We start from the raw sequence: 10975 nt of genomic DNA, 5'->3' as shown, positions 1-10975 counted from the left end.
GGAAAACGGCCAATTTTATATATGTCACATATATTCAAAACCTATATCAAAACCTATATTAAAACATATATGTTTATAAAGGTTTTTTCCGTTTGGGGTAATGAGCCCTGAATGTGCCTTTGTTGCTGTAAACCTTCTGACAGAGATGGCAAGTGATGGGAGACAAGCTGTGAGACTGCAGGCTAAAGCACGGTGGAGACGAGACACTGAGCCTGTCGCAGGAGGAGCGACGACAGTGAAGGATGAGCGAGGACCAGGCCTGGACTTTATGTTATGTTTTGTTTATGTGTGTGTGTAGCAGTCGTCTGTGAGGGGCTGCCGCTTTTACTTTCATTTTGTGTTAGTTTATTTAATGATTATTAAAGTGTAAAATGATCAGCGGTTCCCGCCTCCTTCCCTGAATTACTAACCTTGGTACACTGGAATAACATCGACTGCTGTGTTTGAGTATATTTTGACGGAACGGCTGCCTCTCCCTTGTAATCAGCGCCACCCGTCCATTAACTTCGCCAGGTTCCCGACTGGAGAGTGTGTGGTGTGATTGGAGAGGAGGCGCTGCAAAGGAGAATTGGCGGCATGTGATGAGGCACACCGTCGCTGTTAAAAGCTGAGCGTGCGTCTCCTCGAGAGACCGGTCTCTTCCCCGTGCACACTGGTGTCCTCGTGGGTCCAGGAGGGGAGCGCAGAGGGATTCCCACCACTGCCGACGAGGACACCAGATCCCCCTTTTGTTTTAACACTTTATTTCCCCCTTTTTGGACATTTTATGTTTCTTTGTTCATAAAATGGCTCTCTGAGGCCTGACACCACTCCCACTGTGTCTGTTGTTTGCTCCTCCCGCCACAAAATATATATATGTTACCGGCAAAGTGTGAAATCCCGGTATTGTATAGAATGCCTAGGCAATGTATAGAATTCCTGATGTTTTTTGCAAAAAATACATTACCTAATTCTATACATTACCTAGGCATTCTTTAGAATGCCGGATTACACACTTTGCCGGTAACATATATACATATACTGTGTGTGTATGGTGCAAAGTTGTGAAAAATACAATAATTTAAAACAGGCATCTTGTCTCATACGATGTATGTTAATCCAGAATTACAGACATAAATAAATGAAGAGCTCATGAGGCTGATGTGACACACCACTACTGTACTTTAAAACAAACTGAAATCCACTGCGAATAAATATGCTCATAGCAACATGTTTCTATGCAAACTTAAGCATAAAACAGCTACAGAAAGAGTCTAATGACTGTAATATAATAACAGTACACATTGTTTACGTACACAGAACGCACAGACCTGCATTATTACAGTAGTTCAGTGTATCTTATCAGTGAAATACTCTAATAACAGCAACTCAGTGGCTGATGGTGAACACAGTATCATCCGTAGATTCTGTGTTTTTCGAACAGCACGACGGGACTTTGTAAAGCTTGTCCCGCGACAGATACAGAACCGGCTGGATGCTGCTGCTGATGTCCATGAAGCCGAAGGCGATGTAGTGGATGTAACAGTGGAAGACCTCCGGAGAGAAATACTCTTGAAATGGGAAGAGAGCCACCGGCGGGAAGTAGTTAAACACAATGATGGCCAAGATGATGATGACCATTTTGAAGGCCTTTTTCTTTATGGGATGCATCTCGTCTCGGCCTGGAGCAGATTGTCTGAGGGCCCAGAGAATAGAGATGTTACAGAACAGCATGAACGCAAACGCTGCCAGAATCATGACGGTGAAGACTTTCTCAAAGTTAGGGATGTTTCCTGCACACTTTGCTGCAGCGTAGACTAAAGTGACAAGCCACACGGCGCCGGCACACACCGAGCGATGTCGCTTGTCTTTAAGTCTGGTGAAGGTGATGGGATGGCAGACGGCCATGTATCGGTCCAGGCAGATGCAGGACAGAAAGAGCGGCGACGAGTCTTTGACGCCGTAGAAGAAGCGCAGGACGTACCAGGTGCTGCTGCTGGTCAGATACACGATGTTGGCCAGTTCCAGCGGAGGAATGAGGCAGAAGAAAGTGTCCAGCACGGCCAGTTGAACGATGAAGATGTCTGAGGTGGACGAGTCTCCCTTATTCTTACGGATGAGCCACAGAACCATGATGTTGGCCGGGATGCCCAGGAACATGTTGATGAACTGCAGCACCAGGTAGAAGATGATGACGGTGGGCATGTGTGCACATGTAGCGTAGACGGTCTGCTCGACCGGAGAGGCGTTCAGCGGCCGGTGACTGATGAGCAGAGAGGAGTTGATGTATCTGAACAGCTCTATGATTTCCATCGTCCTCTCTGTGTGCTCGGACCAACCCCTGAAACACACAAACAGTGATCAAATGTACAATCAAACTCTTGCTTTGTGCTTTTCTGCTCCTCATTCAAACGGCACTGAAACAGCTTTGACTTTGTCACGATAACATTTATGAGTGAATTTCACTGTTTGGACTCATGAAACTCTACACACTTGAAGACACAATAACTGAAGTTCACATGCACACAAATACATGTTGAATTAAAGTATTTCCCTACAGATGCCTTGACATCACATGTGACGATCTCTTATAATGCAACAAAAGGCTTTCTGTTAAAAAATAATCACTTTCAATAATCATTTTAAAAAATGTATATTCATTAGTCAAACCTTAAAGTCTTGACTAGGAAAAACATGATTGTTACAGTTCATCTAACAAGCTACATCTACAACGGGGCATGTTGTCACATTATATTGTGTTGTCACAGTAGGAATCTGCTTTGTTGAAATATGAAAAAATATTAAGTACAAAAATCTTCTATACAATGACTTTTTCGAAATAATAGAACAGTACAATAATTATGGTGCACAAAATACAAACATAGAAGATAAACAAGCAGCCTCATGACAACTATGTGACAGAATATGTATAGAGTTTGTGATATAAACTAGATTAAACTAGATTTGTCAAGTCATGTTCATAGCATTTTATACAATACAGCTTCACAGTAATAAAGAGTAGTTCAGTTCAAATATCATTATGATTTTAATTTCAACTGTAAAGCAGCTCTACAAAAGATAGTTTCATTGAGTTGATACAGTGATACAAATTCATAGTTAAGTCAAAACAATAAGTTGAATTATTCAGTGACCTTAGTTGGTTGTTTTAAGACAGCCTAACCAATAAGTGTCACTGAATATGAATCATCTTAAACCACCAGTTGTTACATTTATGAAGTTTCTGTCATTAGAGAAACCTTTCAGTGTTTCATGATAAGCATAATCTCTTACCTGTCTGAAGTTCCTGTGGTCTTCAGCGCAGTGTGAAGTTCGTTGTGAGACTGACAGCTCATTTTAAGCTGAAGACAATGATGACACCTTCACTCCCATTATTCAACACCACCGGGAGCTTCAGGAGCCAATCGAAGCCAAGCGTTCCAGAGAATAAACCAATATGGAAATGTGTCCCCTCTTACAGAAGAATTATTTGCATATTGCTGAGTTTATGGACCAGATAACATATTAACATATTTACAGGGTTCATGTTTACAGATGGTGGGATTGGTTCAGAAGACGTGTAGAAGCAAGTCCTCATCATTAACACTGATTGGCAATGATGCAACTCGCCATTGGCTCCTGACGGAAATTTGGTGGTAAACAACTGATGCAACCGTACATTAGTATTCTTCTGAAATTCACTGTAACAAAGTGTCATTTGTTACATGAAGATGACATGGAGGTTCATGTGGATGGAAGAATAAGACAAAGAGGTGGCTATGTGATTGTCAGATAGTGGCTTATTTTTTTACCTTTGTGCGACAGAATCATTTTCAGTGTCAAAACAGAAGCACTTTTGTCATCTTAAGCTTCTTCAACAGCATGAAGCCTCATATGAATAAACACAAGAACTGTTAAAGCACTTTCATCATCCTAGTTTGCACAGCCTCGTATTAAAGACACGATCGACACCGTGTTGCAGATCGTCACAATATTCATCCATATATGACAGAAATCTGTGCTCTGCTTATTTGATTTTTGATTGTAACATAATTCAGATAAAATGACAGAGATGAGATCAAATATAAGTGGTCAAAGATTGAGGTAAAAACACTAATAACAACAAATGTTTAAAAAGCATCAAAATAGACATATGAGGTATGAATAATAGAGATATTGAGAAACTGTCCGCTACAGTAAGTGCTTGTTGTTAAGCTATTTAGTAACACTTTATTTTGATAGTCCATCTGTTGAGACTCTATTAGTTATTAGTAGCTATTAAGTAGCATGTCAACAATGCATCAATTGACATTCAACAACCCTGTTTCAACAGACAAGTGCATTTCAAGTGTTCATCTACAGATTTTACAAAAAGTGCCTGTTGACTCTCAATGTTTTTTTGCAGCAGGGTATTAACCAATTGTTAACTAACTTGCTGTAGATTGAGTCAACATCTTCTAAGCTGTCTCCCAACAAATCAGAATCAATCAGTTGAAAGTCAACAGTCAAGTCAGCATATGTTCTGTATATGATACAGTATATCCTACTCAAGGGTAGCCTGGCAAGCCAGACCTACATAAAGATGTTAGGTCTGGCAACTCACCATAGACACGGCTCAATCCGAGGGGCGGGATAAACGGCTGTCTTTCAAATTCCCTCTGCACGCAACAGGACAGCGCTTCAACTAACCAGAGCATTTTCCCAACAGCGGAGCTAGATTCAACTTTTGCCATATCTGGCCGGCAAAACTACGAACACATCTTCCTTTTTTAAGAATGACTTAAGTGCCGTTCTTTGCTCTTTTCTCAAAGAAAAACTTAACTCCAAGTCCTCCAGAGTCGCGGCCAAAGCCGATTCGAAAGACTGTTCTCCAGCAGCCATTCTTTGTTTTCAAGTGGCAGGTAACCGTCTCAACTCTGTCGTCATTATGTTAAGCCCGCCCCGCCTACTCTATACACGACATGACTGGCCTGACCCAATTTAGGTTTTTGCAGCTCAAAAGTCAATGGAGAGTTGCTAGACTACCCTGGAAGCAAAATACATTTTGCTGCCGCTAGGGTGCGTCTAGATTTCTAGGCTAACTCAAGGGATTTCAAATGCATAAAATGATTTACTTTTTAAACTGATTAAAAACTAAAAAAATCTATCAACAAATTACATACAGTTTTCCGTTAATTATATGCAACATATTTACCATTTAAAATGAGTTTTGCATACCTGACTGAAGTAGAGCAAACGCTATAGGCAGCACATCAGAGAAAGTAAGCACTTTTATTAAATCAAATATAAATACTACAAATAATGCAAACTATTCTTTACTAGGGTATCAGCAGCAAATCTGAACCATCTGATTATGTGACAAACATTATATTGAGCAATTCAAAATGAGAAAACTCTCTCAATACTTGGGGGAAAAAAATGCTGCACTGCCCTAGTCCAAGATCAAACCACAAAAACAAAGAAACAAACAAACTCATATACTGTAGTTAACAACAACCTACTTTAACAACATTTCAAATTCTAGGCCAAGATTCAAAGTTATAAACAACACCACGGCAAAAAAATATATATATATAATAATTAATACATGTTGCCTTTCGTGACAAAGAGGGGTGTGCGGGGGTACAAGTTAATGCATAACCAGCAACTTTTACAGATACTTCCTAAACTGATCTGTGGTTACTATTCCTTATGTCCTTGAGAAGTCTTCCAAGTACTCCATGTTTATATCTTCTTGCTAACCAGTAGGTCCACTCTATGAACCTGAGCTGTTTATTTAAAGCCTTCTCAGAACAATCCCTGCTTACGCCAAACTTACCTCTTGTAAGTCTGCCACGCTCTCTCAATGTCTTGAGTATGTAGTCCTGTTTGTGGATCTACATAATTCTGGCTGTGCTTGACTCTGACATGATTGTGGCCCTCCTGGGAAAGACTGGCATATGCATATGCTCTCCACTCATCACTCACAGCTAGACTTTGACGTTTGACATGTTTCTTGATGATGGGAACAAGGGTCTCCTTGTTTCTTTTCTTCATGAGGCGAAGAATGGGGCGTCTGCTTGCAGCTTTGATCTCAAGTACACCAAACACTCACGTTTGCTTTCTTTCCAGGTGTTGCCAAAGCGTCCTCTTGCATACTACCAAAAAACAGCATGAACAGTTTTACAAAATAAACTAAATCTCTTGACTCTGTATCAATTTACTGATAATCAGGTGTAATGACACGATCATTTTTCATCTAAAACTCTTTTAATTTCCATATAAAACATTACCGATGTTTACAAAATAATAAAATATTTAAAGGGTCCCAAATATACTAAAATGTATTTGAATTAAATGTATTTTATGCTAAGTATGCTATAAATACATTTACATATTTATGTACTTAATATAAATACCCTGCAATTGTGCTTTTTGTATACTAAACTGATATACTTAAAGTCTGCTAAATTGGAACAAGTAATTTTTTACTTAATGTACTTTAGTTATCCAGAAATAGTGCTGAGGTCCAACTAAAGATATACTTACTTGGCCAAATCTCGTTTGACATCAAGCGGTGGGTTTTTACCACATTCCAGTCAAGACTATTGACTTTCATGTGACTTTAACCTTTGAATATTTAGTTCTCAAAGCTTCTGGTACATCTCCTATGCTCTTGATTCTCCTGTCTTGTCCACCTAAATCTATCTCTATTTTCTTCAGTGAACTCCATGAACTGTTAACCCTTTCCTCTGCCTTATCCCCTTGTGTTATATTACTTGGTGATTTCAATATACTGTACATGTTGATACTGATTGTGCAGAATCGCGTGAACTCTTGTCATTGTTTGAATGTTTCAAGCTTGTACAACATGTCGAATTTGCTACACACTCAAAAGGTCACACACTGGATCTTTTCTGCACTGCCGGTCTACATAATGTTTCCGTGCTTGGTTCTCAGATTGGACTGTCTGATCACCTCCTCATTGAACTAAACTGTGAAATGCCTCTTCCCCGCCTCAGGGTGAAATCCACTATAGCCTACCGTAACCTCAATTCTGTTAATCCATTACTGTTTTCTAAATCTGTACAAACTCATCTCTCTGATATTACTGAACACACTAGCTCCCTCGATATCCTTACCAAATATAATGCCTGTATTTCTACTGCCTTTGATATACACTTAAAAGTGGAGTTGTACCTTCTACACACACATCTCCCTGGTTTACCCCTGCACTTCGCAATCTAAAAACAGCTGGTCGTCGTCTTGAACGCCTTTACAGGAAAACTGGTTTGACTGTTCACCTTACTGCTTACACTGACCATATCCAGTTATACAAATCTGCTATAAATACTGCACACTCTAGTTATTACTTTACTATTATTAATAACGTATCCTCTCGACCTAAAGCACTGTTTTCTGTAGTCAGTAAACTCACCAACCCTCCAGCACCTATCATAAGTAACTCAGCAGACCTCTGTCAGTCATTCCTGCATTTCTTTCAAAATAAAATCGATAGCATTCATAATCTCTTCCCATCCATGATCTCTCCTGTCCCCACACATGACTTCCCCACTGCTTTTACACCTGGTACTTTCACTGATTTGCCTCCTGAATTCTGAATTCTTTGCATTTCTGAATATCAGTGATGCTGAGACCCTAGTTCACGCTTTCATCACTTTAAGGCTTGACTACTGCAATTCTCTTTTCTATGGCTTCCCCAATTCATCAATAAATAAGATCCAATATATTCAGAACTCCAGAGTTAGGGTCCTCAAAGGGTCCTTGTAAAGCGACCTTGAGTTTTCTGAAAGGCGCTATATAAAATAAACATAATATTATTATTATTATTATTATTATTATTATTATTGATTATGCTAAAGTCAATATGGAATATTCAATATGGAACTAGGCAAAGCTAGACAGACTTTCTTTTCGAATATTATAAACAGCAACTTAAACAACACACGCACTCTTTTTGCTACTGTAGAGAGACTGACAAACCCCTCAAGTCACATTCCCAGTGAAATGTTCTTAGACAGCAAATGCTGTGAGTTTGCTCCCTTCTTCCACATCCTTGAGTTGTGCTGGGGCTGCAGATCTACCACAGCTCTGCAGACGACACACAGCTCTACCACAGCTCTGCAGACGACACACAGCTCTACCACAGCTCTGCAGACGACACACAGCTCTACCACAGCTCTGCAGACGACACACAGCTCTACCACAGCTCTGCAGACGACACACAGCTCTACCACAGCTCTGCAGACGACACACAGCTCTACCACAGCTCTGCAGACGACACACAGCTCTACCACAGCTCTGCAGACGACACACAGCTCTACCACAGCTCTGCAGACGACACACAGCTCTACCACAGCTCTGCAGAAGATACACAGCTCTACCACAGCTCTGCAGACGACACACAGCTCTACCACAGCTCTGCAGACGACACACAGCTCTACCACAGCTCTGCAGAAGACACACAGCTCTAACATAGCTCTGCAGATGACACACAGCTCTACCACAGCTCTGCAGAAGACACACAGCTCTACCACAGCTCTGCAGACGACACACAGCTCTACCACAGCTCTGCAGACGACACACAGCTCTACCACAGCTCTGCAGAAGACACACAGCTCTACCACAGCTCTGCAGACGACACACAGCTCTACCACAGCTCTGCAGAAGACACACAGCTCTACCACAGCTCTGCAGACGACACACAGCTCTACCACAGCTCTGCAGACGACACACAGCTCTACCACAGCTCTGCAGACGACACACAGCTCTACCACAGCTCTGCAGACGACACACAGCTCTACCACAGCTCTGCAGACGACACACAGCTCTACCACAGCTCTGCAGAAGATACACAGCTCTACCACAGCTCTGCAGACGACACACAGCTCTACCACAGCTCTGCAGACGACACACAGCTCTACCACAGCTCTGCAGAAGACACACAGCTCTAACATAGCTCTGCAGATGACACACAGCTCTACCACAGCTCTGCAGACGACACACAGCTCTACCACAGCTCTGCAGACGACACACAGCTCTACCACAGCTCTGCAGACGACACACAGCTCTACCACAGCTCTGCAGACGACACACAGCTCTACTACAGCTCTGCAGAAGAGACACAGCTCTAACATAGCTCTGCAGATGACACACAGCTCTACCACAGCTCTGCAGACGACACACAGCTCTACCACAGCTCTGCAGACGACACACAGCTCTACTTAGCCCTATCGCCAAACGATTACAGCCCCATTGACCCCCTGTGCCAATGCATTGATGAAGTCAACAGTCACCCCCCAAGTCACATTCCCAGTGAAATGTTCTTAGGCAGTAAATGCCATGAGTTTGCTTCCTTCTTCCACATCCTTGAGTTGCTCTGGGGTCAGACAGATCAGACCACCTGAGAAAGTAGTTACTATGTCTGATTTCAAAGAAATTGATGGCAAAATTTTGGAAGAAACCGTACAGCACCTTAAAACATCAACCTGCGCTCTTGACACACTTCCCACATCTTTTTTCAAAAGTGTGTTAAACAGTTTAGAAGCAGATCTTCTAGAAGTGGTAAATGCTTCACTTCTCTCTGGGAGTTTTCCAAACTCCCTGAAAACTGCAGTTGTCAAGCCCCTCCTGAAAAAGAGCAATCTGGATAAGACCATATTAAGCAACTATAGACCGATCTCAAATCTTCCTTTCATAGGCAAGATCATTGAAAAAGTTGTCTTCAATCAGCTGAACAAATTCTTATGCTCGAATGGATACTTTGACAATTTTCAATCTGGTTTCGGACCGCACCACAGCACAGAGACAGCGCTCATAAAGATAATAAACGACATTCGTTTAAATACTGATACAGGAAAATTATCAGTGCTGGTACTACTCGACCTCAGTGCTGCATTTGACACTGTCGATCACAACATACTTCTAGACAGGCTGGAAAACTGGGTCGGGCTTTCTGGGATAGTTCTAAAATGGTTCAGGTCATACTTAGAAGGGAGAGGTCATTATGTGAGTATAGGACAGTGTTGGGAAAGTTCACTTTCTACATGAACTAGTTCAAAGTTCAGTTCACAAATTTTAAAATGAACTAGTTCAGTTCATAGTTCATACTCAGAATTTTTAACTAAGTTCACAGTTCCAAAAATGAACTAGTTCATAGTTCTTTTTTTCCTTGTTGCTGCGAGATATTATTTTTCAAAATGATTGCCACAGCCCATATAGAACCACAGACAATTATTTTATCAGATTTAACACTGAAGCTATGTGTCAGATTTTTCCCATCCTCACCGACCTTGTCATAAAACTCGTTTAAATGATCATACAACACCTCCTTGCTGCTTTTTGTTTTGATTTGTAACGTAAGTGATGAGTCGTTCATGAACAATCCATTCATTGCGTCTGTCACGTGACAAATGAACGAAAGACTCGGAAGGTAAAGTAATTATTTATGTTCCCTGTAAACAATTTTTGACTGCATTATAATGATTTCTTAATTCAGAATACGATCAAGATTGCGTAGGTGGATGTGTTCGGGGAATTTGCCAGTTAATAGTATAACATTTAAAGCCCCTTAAATGAACGCAATGACTCGAAAAAAGATTTGTTCATTTTGATGAACGAGACCGAACAAAAGAGTCAGTAGACACTGGTGGCGATTGGGTGTTTTTTCCGCTACATATTAAGGCCTGTTTACGGTGTGTTTTAGCCGAATTTTCGCCTGGAAGGCTCTATAGAAATCTGGCACTCTATTGAATGAAGTTAAACTGAGAGAGCGTAGCATTCACAGACACCAGAAATGAACGACTTCACAGTAACGTTCATCAGGCAGTAATACAGTACTTTCAGTTCACGTTCGCCCAAAATATGAACGAGTTCATGAACTATCGTTCAATGAACGCGTTCAGGCACAACACTGGTATAGGAGACCATAAGTCTGAGTGGACATCCATGACATGCGGAGTCCCTCAAGGCTCAATTCTTGCACCACTCCTGTTCAACC

At 41.3% G+C, this 10975-nt stretch overlaps 1 protein-coding gene across 1 annotated transcript; it reads right to left on the bottom strand.

The window, feature by feature from the left end:
• Window positions 1–1203: 1203 nt before the first annotated feature.
• Window positions 1204–5829, bottom strand: hcar2 (hydroxycarboxylic acid receptor 2). The gene is made up of 2 exons (XM_084139001.1): window positions 5795–5829; window positions 1204–2320 (listed from the first exon to the last, which is right to left on the bottom strand). Exon 2 carries the CDS (start codon window positions 2290–2292, stop codon window positions 1369–1371), a length of 924 nt encoding a protein of 307 aa, XP_083995127.1. The 5' UTR covers window positions 2293–2320; window positions 5795–5829; the 3' UTR covers window positions 1204–1368.
• Window positions 5830–10975: the final 5146 nt, after the last annotated feature.

Source organism: Abramis brama (genome assembly GCF_963993115.1).
Source record: "Abramis brama genome assembly, contig: SCAFFOLD_92, whole genome shotgun sequence".
Classification (NCBI taxonomy): domain Eukaryota; kingdom Metazoa; phylum Chordata; class Actinopteri; order Cypriniformes; family Leuciscidae; genus Abramis; species Abramis brama.
This window is presented reverse-complemented; position numbering and strand designations above follow the sequence as displayed.

What these genes read in the sequence shown, in the direction of transcription:
- hcar2 (XM_084139001.1), bottom strand. Translation starts at nt 2,292, where the DNA reads ATGGAAATCATAGAGCTGTTCAGATACATCAACTCCTCTCTGCTCATC.